The sequence below is a fragment of the Rhodnius prolixus genome, unplaced genomic scaffold (assembly GCF_049639745.1).
Source record: "Rhodnius prolixus isolate KJV_2025 unplaced genomic scaffold, Rpr scaffold_6, whole genome shotgun sequence".
Lineage (NCBI taxonomy): Eukaryota > Metazoa > Arthropoda > Insecta > Hemiptera > Reduviidae > Rhodnius > Rhodnius prolixus.
This window is the reverse complement of record NW_027411634.1, coordinates 42,714,286-42,732,803: the sequence shown is the minus strand read 5'-3', so window position 1 is coordinate 42,732,803 and position 18,518 is coordinate 42,714,286. Positions and strand designations below refer to the sequence as shown.

Sequence of the window (18,518 nt, the reverse complement as noted above, 5' to 3'; positions counted from 1 at the left end):
GAAATTTTTGCGCGAAAGACTGAAAAAAAATAAATTTGTGAAAAAACATTTACTAAAAATCTCCACTTTCAGCCAGCGGAATCAAGGCCGAGACCTTAGTTTAGGAGAGCCAATAGCATCAGATTATTTTTTCACATTCAGAAAACCCCAAAACCTTTTTATTTCTGGTGAAAATTCAGTTGTGACAGTTGCCAGGATTGTAATATTTGCTCTTACTAGAAGTAAGAAAGAAAAATTTCTGTAACAAAATGTATTTTATTCTTTCCAGGGACCACATGTTGGCTGAAATTTTAGTCGGAGTATTTGCCATAAGTCGTACAACCGCAGACTTGTTTGAAGAGGAATCATTTTTACGTGATCCAAATCTATTAACCTATATAGTACATATTGTACAATCGTTGGACCAGTACAGCCTAGTCTTGGAGAAATCTCTTACTCACGGCATTGTTACTAACTATTAGGTTATTATTATAGTCTTTAATTTTTTATTAGTATCAAAATTCTAGAATCCAGAACAGATTGGTCTCTGGCTGAAATGGTGTAAACTAATCCACTTGCTAGAGCCTTCAACAAAGAACGAGTCGCTATTAACAGATTTGATGGAAACTGGTCGCAAAATAATCGCAACACCTCTAAATTATAAAGGAATCCATTAATTTTGTTTTAATTGCAGAATAGCCTATTCAATTTGATGCCCCAAATCTTAAAAAGTTCAAATGAGGTTAATTCATTACAATTAATTTGAATGAAAAGAAAAAATATGATAAAGAAACAACGAAAAATCTAGATTTATGTAATTTACATACAGACAAACGATTATTATATTTTCTCTTAAGAGAGGTAAAAAACATTTAGCATAGAATTTTTGCAGTACGTTACTTCTCTAGTCGTTTGTTTACTTTAGCCTGTTTGACAACAATACTCTTCATTAAACCTAATGTTTACATACATTAAATGATTGCCCCAAGATTCTGGTCGAGTTTTTCACTGCAGGTATTGTGGTAGAGTAGGCGATTTTAACTGTTAGATTTTTTTTTTTTTCTTCTTTTTATGTCTTACGCTGTGGTGTTGGCCATGCATTAGAATTTTGTCACATACGACGCAAGAGAAAGACATTATCTTATTTCAAAAAACTTTGGTAAAGGACTTAAGGCAACAGCCAGATGTAGTTCTGTAGTACTTGCTCAAATCCCAGACCATTTGTCGGCAAGATTGGTCCTCCTTCGAAACTGAGTCTGGAAAAATGATAACTAATAGAATTTCATCATAAATGAAAAATTACGTACATTTTTTGTTTTATAATCACATACAATCAACTCTGTTGAACTTTTTAAGAGTTGGAACATCAAGTATACTTATATATCATTATTTTAACCGAGTAAGGAATTAAAACATTATTTTTTAGGTAGGCCATTGTAGGTTTTTTACTCAGCACTTCGACAATATTAAGTCGATTGAAATTACGGCACATATAAATCTTGAAAAATACTTGTTCTTGTGCGAATTATTTGTAACTTAGAAGTGTGTTGCGATAGTTTTGCTCTGCTATTCTGTATACTCAATTACCGTCTAAAAAGTAATTAGCACTTATTTTTAAAAAATAATTGAAAATAGTACTCATTCAGTAAAGTTGACATCAAATATCTGAGGTTTGTTTACCAAAACCAAATAATCTATCCGCCATAAGATTTATCCTTAGGTCGTGGACATGTCAGTACTTGTAGAAATGCGATTTTCTATTGGTGACGATTTGTAACCAAAGACAGGAACTGGACCAATTAACGGAGCGGTTGCCGTATTCATCTCCGGTTGGTCTGAACTCTGCTAAATATCAGCAGAGAAATCCTGCGCTCCTAAAAAGGGCTGAAAAAGTTTTAGAAATCTGCTAATGCCTTCTTCTATACAGGGCTGTTGTGACTGACGGCTGTATGAAAACCCTAGAAATTTACTTTTTAAACTTATTATCAATTATTAATGGCAAAATTGTTCAATCTGGAATACAGTGAAGAGAGATTTCCAAATGGTATTTCTAAGAGTTTCTCTGGGTCTCTCCGCGCTACAAACATCTTGAAACCATCTATAAAATACGGTTCTTCCGACTGTCTTATAGCCTGTTCAATTCTTTTACTTAAAGTAGATGTTCAAAAATGGATTTTAGTAGGGATATAGCCCTTGGTTGGCTTGGTACTTATCATTTAAGTCTGGTAGTACCAAATTTGAGTGTTTCCTCAAAGAAAGCAAAATGGAATCCTTTTATTTAGTTTGCTCAATGTGCAGTCTAGTTGTATTGGAATCTCACCATTTCAGTATGAACACTTTATGGAGAGCCATTTGAAATCCAAGTCTTTGAATCACCTGGTGAACATTCTCTTCTTCCAAGGATCCGGAATATATTCTTTGCGGAAGTTTTCTATTTCCAGCGGTAGTGAAAATTATTAGAAAAAAAAAATTGCAGTTAAAAGTAGACAAAAAAAAAAAAGATTTTATTAACATTAAAAGTCTTTCTTAGTATTGAATTAAGATATAAAGCTCAGGGCATACAATTTTGTTTAATATATTTTGATATTCTCCATTTTAAGAATTTGGAGAATCTATACTTTTGGAAAAAGTACAATAATTTTTTGGTTTTTTATTCGTGTGTTTGTAAATTTTAAAAAAAAACTTGGAAAATTCTTTATTTTTAATTTCAAATAAGTAATTTTCCTTCAACGTGAACAGCTGACAAGAGTACTTTGGCGCAATGTGAGAGCTTTATCAGATTACTTTGCATTCTGGCAGTGTCAGAAATATTCTAATACTTTTCCATCTCGCAATTTTTCAAATATACCAACCAAGCTTTTTAGCTAAATCAGTTATTCCATAATTGACGAGACGGTCATATCTTGTGCGTTTTTTGCTTTCATTTAGCATCACCGGCTATCATATATTCTTCCATAACTGATTTTTTTGTAGGAATTTCTCTACAATTACGAAAGTTTCATATCTCTTTAGAAATGGCCTTTCAGGAAAGGAAAGAATTTTCTCAATTACTAAAAAAGTTAAAAGTAAAAAGAAAGTAGAACAAATTCTGATAATTACTAATGTTTCGAGAGCTGAAAAGTAAGTGCATTCTGATAATTACTAATGTTTCGAGAGCTGAAAAGTAAGTGTAAAACATGTATCGCAAAGACTCTCTCTTATATTCCAAGATATAGAAAATACTAACTATTGAAGCTCAAGCGACTTTGATCTCGGGTATTTGTGGAGGAATTCTGCCCCGTCACATTACGGTTGTTGGGCCATTTCTCTTCTTCTTTTTTTTTAGAGAATCCCCTAGCCTCGTTCATGTCTTCTAGTCCTGGTTTTCTTTTCTTGTACTTGTATGTACAATCTCATGTTTTTATAAAATTTTAATTTTAACCTGTGGGGATTTTGGCATCAAAATGAATTTGTTTAGTTTAGGATTATAACAATACAATACTGGAAGGAGTATCAGAGAATGCACTTTCGTTACTTTTAGGTCTGTCTGTTCCTTTGTTTTAATTTAAAATAAGTAATGCTAAAATATTTTGTAAAAAGATATTTATATTTTCAAATGAAGTCTAAAAATAATTAATTAAAATAAAATTGAACAAAATAAAGAAATTTTATATTTGAATCAATTATTAATCTTTAAATGTTATTAAAAGAATATTGATAGCTGTATGTACAGCTGTTTATAAAGTATGTTTAAAACTTTAAAGTTAGCAAGTTTTTGATCTTTATAAAAAAAAATAACTGTAAAAAAAAAGTAAATATATATTTAAAAAAAAAAATTAAGGAATCATGGAGTACTTCCTCCTTTATTTAGATTAATGTTAACTATTATTTGTGTCTTTTGTAAATAGTTATATGTCCAGAAATCTATATATTGTATAATTTTATGTGCATAGATAGATGTTATGTAAGGGAAATAACTTTCAAATAGGGGATATTTAATTTTGATCTTACAATTTAGTGCCATAGTAATGTTTGTGATATACGACTTGTATTTGGCCTTCTATGGAACTATAAATCTGGGCGAGTGAGCATCCAACTTCATGGATCTCTTCTTACTACAAATCTCAAGAACATTAGTTTTCCTTCTTTTTTTTTTTTTATAATATCTAATTCCCAATAACACTACGCCAGTTTGTAAAACCTGCTTTACACTGAATTGGAAAATTTAAGGGGAACCCAACACCAATCTCTTCCCCAAGAATGCTCCAAAAACTAAGTTTTTAGGGAAAAATCCCTTCAGAAAAGTGCTACTTCCGGTTGAGAGATTTTGAACGATAACTTCCTGTCAGATCCAATTCCTTACAGCTGACAAAGATGTTTGTTGTCTTTTTTTCAAACTTTGGTACTTTCACTTATATGTGTGTTGGTCCCAGGTTAAGGAACGTAAGTTTTTACGCAAAGTGGGGGTAGTGTATTCTTTGCAAACTTCCTCATATTACTTCGAAAGAGTTAAGCCGAAATCCTGATTGCATTTCCCATAATTGTTATGAAAGTGTCTTTCTCTTTCTAAGAGTATCAAAAGAAAAAAGGTAGATGAAAACATTCTAGTGTTTCGAGAAATGATAATACTAGACAAGGCCCAGTTCCTTATAAAGCAAGCACTTTTGTACATAAGTCATGAGTTTTAGAAATGAATTACAAGATTTTTTTTTCTTTAGGTGGCCAAATACATTTGGAAATATTTATAACCTAAAATGATATTATTTTCCAGTGATCTGACACTTTTACTCTTTAATTTCTATTTTTCTTAGTGTAATATTTTTAACGAAATAATTATTTTTTAAAAAATACAAAAAAAAAAAAAGAACAGATTATGTATGGTTTGTATTTTAAAACAATAAGACAAAGATTATTTATATAAATTTAGTGTAGAGAGGTTATGTGTATTTGTGGTTAAACAAAAAGATAAAGGAATTATAATTAATTTTAAATTTACTACATTGTAAAGTGATGATGTCTTCTTGTGACACATATAATTATAAATAATAGATTTTTATTGATTAAGAAATAGAACAAACTGATATTTAAACAGAGAGAGGAGAGAAAAATAATTTAAATTTGTATCGCCTTTATTCTGTAAAATGGTTCCCATTACTCTGGTGGCAATTTTGCAGGCTTCTTGATTTGTAATTTATAAAAAAAAAAGAAGTCATTTACTAAATTTATTTCATTATTTAGAAAATTATTTGTAATTTAGTTTTATTGAATTTTTGCAAAATATAAAACGGAGAGTTGTTTGTTGTGCGCTAACCATATAAGAAATTCAACCAAAGATTATGTGAATGTTCCATTGTTTTCATGTTTTAGGTTAATTGACGATATTTTTTTGTTTTGGTGATAAATTATGTTTATTTTCTTTTATTTATTTTAAAAACAAAAATTTTATTTAATACTACTACCCTCCTCGCAACATTTAAGAAACATGAAACTGTAATAAAATACAAATACCTTTAAAAAGTTGAAATTTGTTTGTGTCATGATTTTTTCCACCCAAATTCTTAATAGATGCCTTCATTCTGTTGTAGATACTCCAAATACTTCTGTTTAAGGCAAAATCTTGAAACACTAACCATCAAGTTAGAATGGCAATGTTTCTGTGCATTTTCAGCTGAAATTTGGTATTTGATGAGGAATTAAATTCCCTTATGATAGCTCTATTGATCTGGAAATCTTCTATCAGAAGGTGGTTGGTTAAGATAATTTGGTGTCTGTTAGTTACTTACTTTGTGACCATCACAGCCCAGGAAGGGCCTAAGCCTCAGCAGTTAGGCAAACTGTGCCTCAGAGACCTCAGTCTGTTAGGAAAATTTATCACCTTGTAATTTAGACCAGATAGTGGAAAAAAAATTCTCCAAATGACGTCAATTAAAAGTTAAAATGGAATTGGAATCTCACACAAGTCCAAGATTTTTTTTTTTACTTCATATCTAGAATATTTTGCAATCTTGTGTCATTTTACAAAAGCTTTAATAATCTAGTTGAAACTACGCCTGAGTAAAGTCGACTGTATGCCTATGTTGCGTTATTATAAGCTATATTCCCAAAAAAAAATCGATATTTATGGGAGGGGGATAAAGTCAAACGAGAATTTTTTCCTCAAGTCCTTATAAAACAATTTTTAAAAAACCATTCAGTTAATAATCGAAATTAGTATAATTCCACTGATGATAAATTGGAGAACGAACACACAAGGAAATAATTTCATTTTAACAAAATTCTTTAATTACTATAAACATAACAACTAATTATTTTTCTCTTTGAATAAAAAGTTGAGATTACATAAGAAACAAAGGAAAAAAATTGTTTTTTTTTAAATCGATATTCATAATCACTATAAATGAATATAAAGCGAATTATCGATCAAAGCAGAGACGGTCATCAGCGCACTGCGTGAAGAAGGCAACAACACATCATGTTTTTGTATAATTCAAAATTATTGGTAATTATTTAATACTGTTCTTTTTTTCAGATAATTCTCTTAAATTTAATTAATATAGTCGTCATTTAATAAACAAGCAACAAAGTGTTTTTATCATCATAAATATGTAAAAAAGAATAATAAATAAAATAGTAATTAGTATAGGTGCTAATAATATAAATATAATGAATATATATCTTTTATAGGATATTTTAAGGCGTTATTTTGGGAGATTATAATCTAAGATATAGCAGCTAAAACGTTTTCCTGACTTTACAATTTTTCACCAACTTTGGAAAAAAAATGTTTTAATATATTTACTTGAATTGCCAGTCTTACTATTCATTTATTTTTTTAGGTTTGTCTAACCATTGGTTACTTAAACGGAGAATATTTCTGCTTTTATTATTCGAAAGTGGTTACACTACAAAAAAAGTTCACTATTATTTCCTTTAAACGTAATTCGGGTTGCAGTAGATGCATTTTATTTAATTTTTTTTTAATTTAATAAAATCTATGAACAATTTCTACTTTTATGTGAAACCAAATACCTCAGAGTTGTGGGAAACCCTCTATCGGTAACAACAGATCTTTTTTTCCTTAGATGATGCAACTTGGGACATTAAAATTCATGTTCAAATATCTGTTTTTTATACACAGAAGCAAAAGTCTACATAATCCACGTAAATTTATTCATTCTTGTAAGATCAACTGAAATGGGGAGATGTAAAAAGTGAAGAATATAGAACGAGAATTGTCTAGAGGATTCTAAAGATGGTAATGATAATGCATGAGTTGCAGGTCGGGAAATTAAAGAGATGAATTATACTCCAATTATCTAGTTTTATCTAGCTTTATTTTTTCCCTCAATTGTAATTTGCAACATTTAGTTTATTTTCAGCAAAGTTCGCATATTGTTTCAGGTCTGTGTAGACTTTTTATTGCTCACTGTATGCACAATATACAATTTTTTTTTTTAAAGAATTGTTGGATGCTTATAAGCAAGATGTGGTTACTGCAAGAAAAGAGAATTATTGCTGGAGTCAAGTGATCTGGCAATGATATTTTGGTCGAAAAATAGTAGAACTGTAGTTTATGTGGCTACTGTTTGCGAAAACAGCAATAATAATTATTGTAAAGGTAATAGTCACTGACTTTTATTAGTTATATTTTTCCAGAAAAGTTTCTTAATTACATTAAGGAGGTGTGGAGCTTCCCTCTAGTTTCAGTTTGAGTAATCTATGTCTTAACTACTGTAATATTAACGAGGGTTAAAAGTTTACTAAAATTCGATACTGCTTAAGTACTGAATATTAAGAAAATCGGTTTGCCGGAAATGGCAATAGTTTGAACAATTTTTGTTTTTCTTCCGAGTATTCTGTTCAGGTACGGACCAATCGAATTATGAGTGTGATAAAAAAATATTACAGAAAGCTTGACAAATAACTAATTTTCTTGTTTTCATCCAATCAAAATCTTGCTACTAATATTATCCAACAAATCAAATTGAATCAAACGAATTTTGTAAAAAAAAATTGACCTGAAATACGAGCCTAATCTAGGTGAAAAATTTACTATTTTCATATGAACTGAAACATAATTAATAAAATGATTTCCATTATTTAATTAAACTATAAATCAGAAAATGAGGAGTTGAATTTTTCGTTAGAAGGAGAAATTCTTTACTTTTCTTTGGTTTTTGATATTATTGGCTACAGATAAGAAAACCTGTGCAAATAGGCCTGAAATAAAAAAAAAAATGCAATAATTAATTATGTCAGACCAGTTATTGATATAAAAATAAAAACTTAAGCGAATGGATCTTGTATTGGTGTAATTTGTAAAATGCGACAAATTTGTAACATGAGATTTAAAAATAAATAAAAAAGAAAAGTGTTCGTAAAATCTGGGCAACAGACTATAAAAAGAAAACAAACTAAAAATGGTTAAGTAATTTTGTACTACATTATAAAAAAAATAGTTTTTCACCACATGAATATTATTTATTTATTAAATTAATTAAATAATCGAACTTTAGTTTAAAATATTGTAGCTTGTAAATGTTCGAATTTAATTTTAATTTGGCTGTAATTACCAAATATTATTTGAGTTCTTCTTCCCAGAAATAAATTATACGTATCGTAATTGTATTATAGCTTACAAAAATCAAAAGTTGTTATAAAAATCGAAATATCGATTATTAATCAGTATATTATGTTTAATAGAGATAAAAGTTTTTAAAACTGTATTAAACTTTTCTTTTTTTTTAGAAATAAAATCATTCAATTTTGAACTACAATATAAAACAAGGCAAAGACGGTGCCTTTGCACTCCTGGTGTCTTGGCTCAAAGGCAAATTAAGGCAATGGAGAGTCTCGACAAATTGGCATGGAAGGTCATAAGTCTAAGTTGCAGCTTCTTTCTTTCACTTCAGCAGCATGAGAAGATATTCCACGCATTTGCAGAACTTTTTCACTAGGAGAGAAACACTGCCTTAGTTACAAATCAACTAGCTCCTTGGAAACCACATAAATATAGGCAAAATTCTGGAGAATTCAATATAAAGACTGCACGTTTCAACGATAATGAAGCAATGTTCCGACTTAATTTGTGAATATTTCTAAATTCTATCCTAAAGATGAAGATTCGAAAAGGAAAGCTTCTGACACCAAACCAAGGATTTAACCTGTAGTACAAAGAGCTGAAATTTGTATAAGTGAACACAAAACTCCCTATTTTAAGGCCCAATTTCTAGAATTGAAAGTATTAAATATTCTTACTAAACACGAAAGATACGCCAACTGTAAACCACTTACACGACAAAACCTGATGTAAATTTTAAATAAATAAAGTAGGCGACAATGTTGACCTGATTATTTTTTAAGATTACCTTTGTTCCACAATCAGCATGCAAGGCAAATCATTAAAACTTACCAATAATTTCTGCTGCACCAATAAAAGGATTAAGTCACAACAAAATTTACAATATTAAAATTTAAATTCAGTTAAGTTAAGAAAAGATTTTTCTCGATGGATCAATGGGGAACCACTACATTTTTTAAAAACAAAATTTAGCTGATCTTAATAAGTAAATGACAATATAAATCTAACAAGACTTATTATAAATACTTTTTCTTATTATCCCTACGTTTATGGCAATTCTGGGCATATTTAGTCAGGACTAACTCTTAAAATGTTAATTGAGTGTGCAGTGTTTGGATAAGATCGTTGAAGTTAATCAGTTGAAGGACCCCATGTTTGTCGCTAAAAACATGCGTCCTACGACAGGTAAAATCAACGATGTTATTTAAATACGTAGTTACATTAACCTTCAATTGTTAGTTACAATCGATTTTTGGCTAGACTAATTTAGTTACAAGAATTAAAGAGACTAAATCAAGATTAAACTTTGCCCAATACTGATATTATGGAAAAACAAACCTATCCCATAATATTTGCCACCCTAGGAAAAAAAAAAAGTGGGAAGAAATGTTCTTTACATTATGTAAATACTTATCCATCATCCCATGGGATTTGAGCTTTATTGATTTTAACAAATATTTCTTGATTAATTTACCCAATGTTAAGCTGGTTTTCTTTTCAAAAAGCTAGTGTGTAATCAATTAAGACATTTATGATATTTTTACATATCTTTTATTTTATTTTGATCGATTTTGACTTTTGAGTCTGATTTGAAAATATAAGCATTTTTAAAATTATATTTGAGGAATACTTTTATGATCTTAATTATTGAGCGGATTGTTTTTTCCCTAATTTTTACCTTCCGGAGGCTGTGTACATCTATCCTCCGAATTTGTACGGTAGACGTTAATACTTCTCTCAAATTTTTGTACTATCATTTTTTTTCTGTAGTGGACGATTAGGGTCACCTAGTAATAAACTAAATACCGCTGGAGCATGATTTTCAAAACAGAATTACATCGCCCTTCATTAAAAAATAGATAATCTCAGATGGTTGATTAGATTGCTTTTAGTGGACCACAGAGGATCTATCTTCGGCGGGAGGGTATCAAGGCGTTGCTTTCCCTTAAGCTAGTACCGGATGAAGAACTAAGAATCATTTGATGTAAACATGTAATGATGCTTCCCAATAAAGGTAACATCACGATAAGGAGAAGTTGGTACTAGTTACAAAAATCAAAAGAAGGACATTTAACTGGGTTTTATAATTTCCTACAAAATATTTCTTAATGTTCCAGTGACTCTCCAATTTCAGCGGAGATACGTGTAATCCATAAAAACTAATCAAATTTTAGATATAACTGACATCAGCATTATATGTATGCAAAGCAAAATGAATCATGCGCTTATGGTCTTCCCAAAATGTATAAAATGTTTTTTATTTTTAGGAAAATAAATGGTGAAAAAGTGAAACCATTATTTTGCGGAGATTTTAATGCGACTCAGTTTTTTTTTAATTTATAAAGAGGACCAGCTCTGATGATGAAATAGCAAAAAACTAGTTAACATTTATGATTTTATTAAAATTTGTCGTCAGGATTCGCAAAACTTTCCGATAAACGAAATGAAAATTTTACATTTTTTTCTGTTTTGATTTTTAAATTGACTTTCGATAAATTATTTCCTCTTTAAACGCAGAATCCATGGTGTTTAATACCAACATACAAACATTTTATTTACTAGTTAAATAGCTTTATTAATAATTAGAACTTTTTATTTCCTTTATATTCTAAATCCGGAACCTACACGATCAAATACACTTATTTCTGATATTATTGCATTAATAATGTCGACATAGTCAGGTACCCAGTCGATGGCGATGACCACTACAGTCGGATCAAAATACTTCTGACCACATAAATATTGTCAATACTAAAGTATTAATATTTAGAAATTTGGGTATATCCGCCCCATCCCCAAACGACGTAATGGATACGCCCCAATCATGAATGAACTAATAAAAATGAATCTTCTCTCAAGAATTTTAGCATCTTTATTTAAACAAATGAATTTTCGATTTTACGGCTTTACATTATTAAAAAAAGAATAGAAGTTATTTCTATTTACACAGCATTGTGAGAACACCTTTTGCCGACTAAATCAGAGGATAGATGTATTAATATTATTTTCCACTCACATAATTGGTTAAAAAAAAAAAGTATCACATAATTTACATAAAATGGATTTTATAAATGTAAAAACAGTTTAATTTAAAAATAAAAAATAAAAATCCAAAGAAAAACAAAAGCATTGATTGTTAAAAAGAAAATGACATCGTCCACGTAAACAGTGTAAATGGAAAGCAATGTTTTTAAATGAAAAGTATTAAAATAATTCTGAAAAAAAAATAGGTATGTATTTTAAAAAATAGAAAATAATTACTTTCCATTTATGAAAACCTAATACTAGTGTTTTTCGGTTTTGTTTGGTTTCAAGAACATTCTCTCTGATACTAATAAAATCAGACAAATTCAGACAATTCATTACTGTTGGATTAAATAATAATTAGATAATAATAATAATTAATTATATCACAGATAATAGTTGAGTTTTACTTTCGTAACGAGACAGCGATTATGATGGCCAAGATTATTCCAACTGTCACAGAAATTCCAAATAGAACACACGTGGTCCGTCTACGTTTGTTCTGAAATAAAACATATAAATAACAAAAACTTACAGTTTAAAAAGTTTTTAGGTAAAAGGGTTGATTAAACGCTAAAAGGTACACAAATCAGCTGGTACCCAACATTTCATTAATACTTCATTGATTTCATTTAAGTAATTTTACTGCAGTAACCTTTCATTAATATTTTTTAGAATTTATTAGATGAGACAGATCCTAATGCTAGCTATTTTTAAATCTCCTTAACAAAAACTTACAGTTTCAAATGTTAAGTATAAGGGTTCATTAAACGCCAAAAGGTACAACAAATCAGCGAGTACCCAACATTTCATTAATACTTCATTAATATTTAAGTAATTCTACTGCATTAATTTTCATTAATAAGTTATTTTTTAGAATTTATTAGATGTCACAGACCCTTATGCTGGCCACTTCATTCATAATATTTTTTTGTTATAATTATGATAAATCACATATACGTACATGCATGTTAAAGTAGAAAAAGACAAAGTTAGAGTAGGCTACTGTCTTGAATTCGTCTTACCGAAATATTCGTGAGCACAGATAACACACAGTTATAACAAGTAGATTATTCAACAATTATTGATTTCTCAATTGTAATTTAATTTAGTCCCCCTAATTTTACTTATAGTAAAATACAATTACTTTAATCGAAGAATGAACTTAAACCGACGATTTTTATTTAAAAATAAAAATAAATAAATAAAATAAACAAAATCATTGATGTATGTTGGTGTAAGTTTTTTTTTAAAAAAAGGTTTTGAATTTTTTAGCCTCATAATTTTTTCATATTTTTTATAACGTTTTTCTTTTTAACCTGTAATTAATAGTTTGATTATTATAAATAACTAGATATTACAGTCAATCTACAGGGCTACTTGAACAAATATTTTGTAGACGAAAATGGCCAGCATAAGGGTCTGTGACATCTAATAAATTCTAAAAAATAACTTATTAATGAAAATTAATGCAGTAGAATTACTTAAATATTAATGAAGTATTAATGAAATGATGGGTACTCGCTGATTTGTGTACCTTTTGGCGTTTAATCAACCCTTATACTTGACATTTTAAACTGTAAGTTTTTGTTAAGGAGATTTTTGTACCTTTTGGATAGATTTTCCTTTTTGTCTATTTGGAATGTTACATATCTGCTTTACAGATTTTTTTAAAATTTGGAATAAGCAATTCTATCATTATAATCTGATAAGGTGTTAAGTCGGAACCAATAACTACCAATGGAGAGATCATTTTAAAGATTGATTATAGTTGCGGTCCCTCAAACCATCCTCAATAACAATTTTTTTGAAAAAGCGTTTTGAATAATATAGGAAGGTATTTGTACGTAAATAGCAAAATTAAACTGCGATTTCAGTACTTCCTTTTAAGAGGAGTAAGAAAAATAAATTGCGATTGCAGTACTTCTCCCTAAAAGGCAAAGAGGAAAAGATTTTTTAATCGACAATTCATTGATTTAAATCGGTTCACTCATTGATAATTTAAACGATTGCAGTACTTCCTCTTAGTAGGTGCAAGAGCATGATAGCACTTCACTGCAACGTAGAGAAGCTTTAACCACTTATTCGAGCTGAATTTTATCAAAATCGGACTAAGCGTTATAGAAATATTGGTAATAATAGTTTTAGAAAGGGCCTTATTTGGGTGGGGCGAACTCCCCTCCTTATGAGGCACAGCGTCGAGACTTTTAAAGTGCAAATCTGAACAAAATTTCGATTCGAATGACACTTCATTCATGAAAATCGGTTCAAGTGTCGATAATTTGAAACGATTGCTATACTTCCCCTTAACAAGTGTAAGAGCTGATCGCCGCTTTAATGTTACTTAGGGGAGCCCTAACTCTATCATCCTACCAAATTTTATCAAAATCGGGCCAAGATTTACAGAGTAATTAGTAATAATAATTTTGAAGGGGGCCTTACATAAAGGGGGCGAACTCCTCCCCCATTCGATGTACAGCGTCGAGACCCCCAAAAGGCACATCTACATAAAATTCCGAATCACATAAAATTCCGAATCGAATGACACCTCATTCATGAAAATCGGTTCGCGCGTTTAGGCGCTACGTTGTTTACAAAAAAGGTAACAACAAAAGAACAAGAACATTTTTTGAAAAAGCCGTTATTGCCCATTTTTGGCAACTTTTTTCTCGAAACCCATTAGATCTGGGTTGTTGCAAAAAAATTACAGCTATAAAGGAGGATTTGCCCTATATTTTGAAGAAAATTTGGGAATTTTAGCTTTTGTAGAAAAAGAGAAAAAAATTGTCAAAGTTGGGTGTTTTTCAACGTTACGCTTTTTCGTGCACTTTTTGACGATCAACCCTTATACAACTGTCCTACCGGACAGTTTTAATACAAAAAGATTTGTAAAAGTAGCACACCATTAAACTTAGCTTAATACTGTAATATCTATTAATCTATAATAATCAAACTATTAATCACAGATTAAAAAAGAAAAACGTTATAAAATATAAAAGTAATTATAAATTTTATCTTTTATAGGCAACGAGAAAAAAAAAGTTTCGTGTTATTCAACGTTACGGTTTTTCGTGCAGATTTAGACGGTCAATCCTCATAGAATTGTCCTACAGGACAGTTGGGCAAATACGATGTGGATGGAGACCATGATAGGTCTAAAGAAATTACTATGAGGGCACCCAGGTGAGTCCTTCTCTTAAAAGCTTCTCTTAAGGTCAAGAATAAAGAGCAAGGAACTTACCGAGTTCCTAGGCCTGCCATAGAAGCTACGGCAACAAGGATCTAGAATGCTACGGCATTATAGGGATCTGGGATCATACCCTTACATAAGCCCAGGAGTCCACCGACCTTTAACTAAGCTAATGCAGCCAGTACTTATTTAAAAGTGAAATTATCATCGTGAATGCCCAAAAAAGAACCTAATATGAACGGAAGACAAGTACCTGATAGGAGGCCGCTTTCTCCAGTTCTTCATTTCCTGCTTCCACATTGCTATGGACATCTTCAATAGCATTTTCTATAGAATCTAAAATAAATTTTCAAGATTATTTTTCCACCAAATATTTGAAGGTTGAAGAAAAAAAACAAAATATCCAACAAATCTTTTGATTTTATATTTTCCTTTCGTGAATGTTCCCTTTTTCTCCCAGAAGTGTCCTTAAACGCATTTTAATGCAACATTTTTGCAATCAAAATATGTATACACGTGTATATCTTTCTTAAATATATATGTTTATGTGTGTGTACTGCAGATTTTAAAGAAAACCAGTGGAGCCATTTTCTAGAAAATTTCCCCCCCAAAAAACCGGTTAGAGATGGAATCAAATTTCTCCACAAATACTTTGCATTTTGCTTAGAAACAAGGGAAACCATTATGGTTCAAGTCATAAATCATGAGACACTAACAGATGAACAACTAATGGAAATACATAAACATTAAAAAATGCTCTTACTTATATCTTCAGCCTGTTTGAACACCGATGAAGCAAGCTCCTTCATTATCTGGTTGATATCTAGTACACAACTTTCAATTTCCTTGATCCGTTGTTCTCGTTCTATTAATAAACCCTGTTCAAATTCTAAAGCCTTGGTCTCAAGTCGCAGTTCTGCCGCATTGATTTCATCATTTCCACCAACAGCGCCTTGTGACAATCTGAATGCGGCCTCTTCATCATCTCGACGAGCTATTTCGGATGGCACAAAATTTTGTGTCATTTTTTCAACGAGTTGCTGTGAAAATAATGTTTGCATTTAAACCTTCAACATTGTTTCAGCAGGAAATGATTTACATTAATATGAATTTTAAGAATTTTGTAATAACAAAGGGAATCTTCAAAAAACAAAAATACAGGTAGATGATCACCAAAAATAAAAGAATACAATAGAAAAAAATAGAAATGAAACTGATTATGAAGATATTGATGGGAATAGAAGTAGATAGCGGCCAGAGGGTTGGTGCTACCTAATCTAAAACAGAAGATATACAATCTCCGTTTCCTCAATGACTAACTAAGGGTATCTTTGGTTTTCATGTGCTCTTCCTATTAATGAAGACATCCCATCTACAGTACCAGTGTTAAAACAGAAAAGGTGTTACATCCGTTCTTTCATATCGGGTAGGAAAAACTCTTGGATGTACAGAGCGAGCAAAAACAATCTGCTTAAAATTGCTTTGCTAAGACCCAACGGCACCTCGTGACCACAGTTCAGCTGGCCATATCAGTTGAAGGATTAAAGAAATTTTGATGATCGTCCATTAAAATTTGCTTAAAACTTTCTTTTAGAACACTAGGATTTTATTTGCACTGAATAAGTACTCTAACACAATATCTGCCTTACAGAATATAAGCAAAAAAATAAATATAACTAACATCAAAATTGATCACTGGAAAAAAACAAATTAACTCAGTGATTCCCATATCACGGCAGCTAACATTTTCAGTTGAGCAGCGAAGCTAACTTTTTAAAAAAGAAAAAACTGTACTAAGATTCCTTTCTTTCTGGGAATGGTGTTTCTCCAGACAGAAATATAGATGTAGTTATATGCTTGAGCCATCAATAATAGAATGTATAGCTACAAGGAACTGGTGCATCAAACATTAATTCATATGGAGGTACAGAATCTTTCAAAATGAAGATGCAAAACTGGTGAAAAAAGTTGGAAGAAAAGAAAGTGCACTATTCCAACTCTTTGAGACACCTCGAAGCAGGAGTGGTGAAGGGAAGTGACAATATTGTGATTTGTTCTCGTATTTTAAAAAAGCATCTAAAATTTTGTTTTTTAAAACTGTCCGAAAGATAACTTTTCTGTAGAAGGTAAGGCAAATATATCCTATTGGGACAACTAAAAATAATAAAAATTCAAGTTGCTTACACAAGCCTCTAAATAACAATTACAACTCATTGCATTAAAAAATAGTAAAATGTGAATGCACATAATAATCACTTATCCAATTCTGATTCAACCGCAGTAATTTAAACCATACTTCGTCAAAAATGGCCCTTAAAAATTATACAATCATTTACAACAATATAGATATGTTAAGAATTGTACCGAAGTAGGTGGACATTGAAGTGGATTTTCTTGTGCAACCTCATCAACAATCTAAGCACATTACCAATTTAAAAAAAATTACATTTCTTTATCTCATTAAATATTTAGAAATATTTATTGAAATTTACTATCGTGTAATATATGTTTGATGGACAAAAATCAAAAACTGCATCTTAAGAGGGAAACATTGGATGTTAACTATTACGCAGTATTTAATACCTTCTGTACTTTACTGTACATTTGAACTGCTTCTTTAAACGTATTGGTTAACTTTTCCACTTGAAGTTTTTGACGTTTATCACCTTTCTTTACTATTGATGAAAGTTTATTCAAATCTTTTGTAGTCTGCGTCACAACTTTGTTTGCACTGTGAAGATTCGATTGCCTAAAAAAAGAAAACAAAGTTATAAATTCAAAGGATAGCGATACTTGGAGGAAAACTGAACTGCTATATAATGATACATACATTTCATCTCTGAACAACTGTGAATCTTTTTGCGTGCCTATCGTTTTTAATGCCTGTTCAAACTTCTTACTATGTGAATTAATGTTGTAGATATTTGCTGTGACATTTTCTGACAGATCAAACATCTCGGTTGGACTAAATTGTACACCAGAAAAGGAAACATTCGGTACTCTTTCGTTAGTTGACCCATAATTTTTCTGATTAGTTCCCATTGATTGAGACATTGATCTGTAAATTCTTTTAAAAGTATAATCCCTTAGAGGCCAGTCAAGAGTTCAATATTTGACTATAAGTTCTTTGTGATAAAATGATGATAAAACTTCCTAATTACGAATTCCTACGCACTGAGATATGTAATCAGCAGTTGGGAGATAAAATGAAATTCACCTCTTCATTACCTACAATATAAAATGGGATATTCACTTCTATTGAAAATTATAAGGGAACTTGTTAATTTTAAAAAATATAAACTGAATAAACAATGCTAATAAATTAGTTTACATAACTTTTCAGAATGATACACAACTTCAAGGTTCCCGTATCAGCGCCCAGCCAGCTTCGAGTACACCATATTGCTTGAACTGTGAATCATATGATCTGATTTTTCTCAACTATCTTGTTTTAAACATTTTTGGACTATTCCAAATTTATAATAAAATAATTATATTTACATTTTTATTATAAGAATAAATATTTGAGTATGGGTTATGTGTGTACTTAAAGTGTATTGTATATATATGAAGCAGTTGAGTTTACCTTTTTAAATTATAAAAGTGAGTTTAAATTAAGTAAAACCCTGAGGAGTTGTTTTTTTGAATAATTCAAAATTTTATTTATATTAAATATTATAACTTGTTTATTTTGAAGAGTTTTGAAGAAGGAAGATTAAACTTCCTCATGCTAAGAATAATCAAGGGCGTGCTGGGTGATCAAGT

At 30.3% G+C, this 18,518-nt stretch overlaps 2 protein-coding genes across 7 annotated transcripts in view; one reads left to right on the top strand and one right to left on the bottom strand.

Moving 5' to 3' along the window:
• The window catches only part of pns (DENN domain containing pinstripe), a 39,656-nt gene extending 34,174 nt beyond the window's left edge, over positions 1-5,482 (top strand). For 4 of the 5 annotated variants that reach the window (XM_074141501.1, XM_074141502.1, XM_074141503.1 and 1 more), the window contains one exon: positions 269-5,482. In XM_074141501.1, the coding sequence (XP_073997602.1) occupies positions 269-461 (193 nt within the window). In that variant the 3' untranslated portion in view covers positions 462-5,482. The remainder of the gene's footprint in view (positions 1-268) is intronic. The other variant, XM_074141500.1, reaches the window with a different exon arrangement.
• Positions 4,081-18,177, bottom strand: Syx13 (syntaxin 13). 2 transcript variants are annotated; one of them, XM_074141514.1, is made up of 7 exons: positions 18,090-18,177; positions 17,584-17,981; positions 17,337-17,502; positions 15,517-15,793; positions 15,007-15,089; positions 11,974-12,065; positions 4,081-8,911 (listed from the first exon to the last, which is right to left on the bottom strand). In XM_074141514.1, the coding sequence occupies exons 2-7, from the start codon at positions 17,805-17,807 to the stop codon at positions 8,833-8,835; spliced, it is 921 nt and encodes a 306-aa protein (XP_073997615.1). In that variant the 5' UTR covers positions 17,808-17,981; positions 18,090-18,177; the 3' UTR covers positions 4,081-8,832. The 2 variants fall into 2 exon arrangements, with proteins under 2 accessions (XP_073997615.1, XP_073997617.1); XM_074141516.1 differs by having other exon boundaries at positions 4,081-8,178; positions 17,584-18,147.
• Positions 18,178-18,518: the final 341 nt, after the last annotated feature.

Coding starts and splice junctions, on each gene's coding strand:
- Syx13 (XM_074141514.1), bottom strand. CDS start 17,807: ATGTCTCAATCAATGGGAACTAATCAGAAAAATTATGGGTCAACTAAC. Junction 17,503..17,583: donor CAGTTGTTCAGAGATGAAAT/GTATGTATCATT, acceptor TTCTTTTTTTAG/GCAATCGAATCTTCACAGTG. Junction 15,794..17,336: donor TGTACAGTAAAGTACAGAAG/GTATTAAATACT, acceptor TTATTTTCACAG/CAACTCGTTGAAAAAATGAC.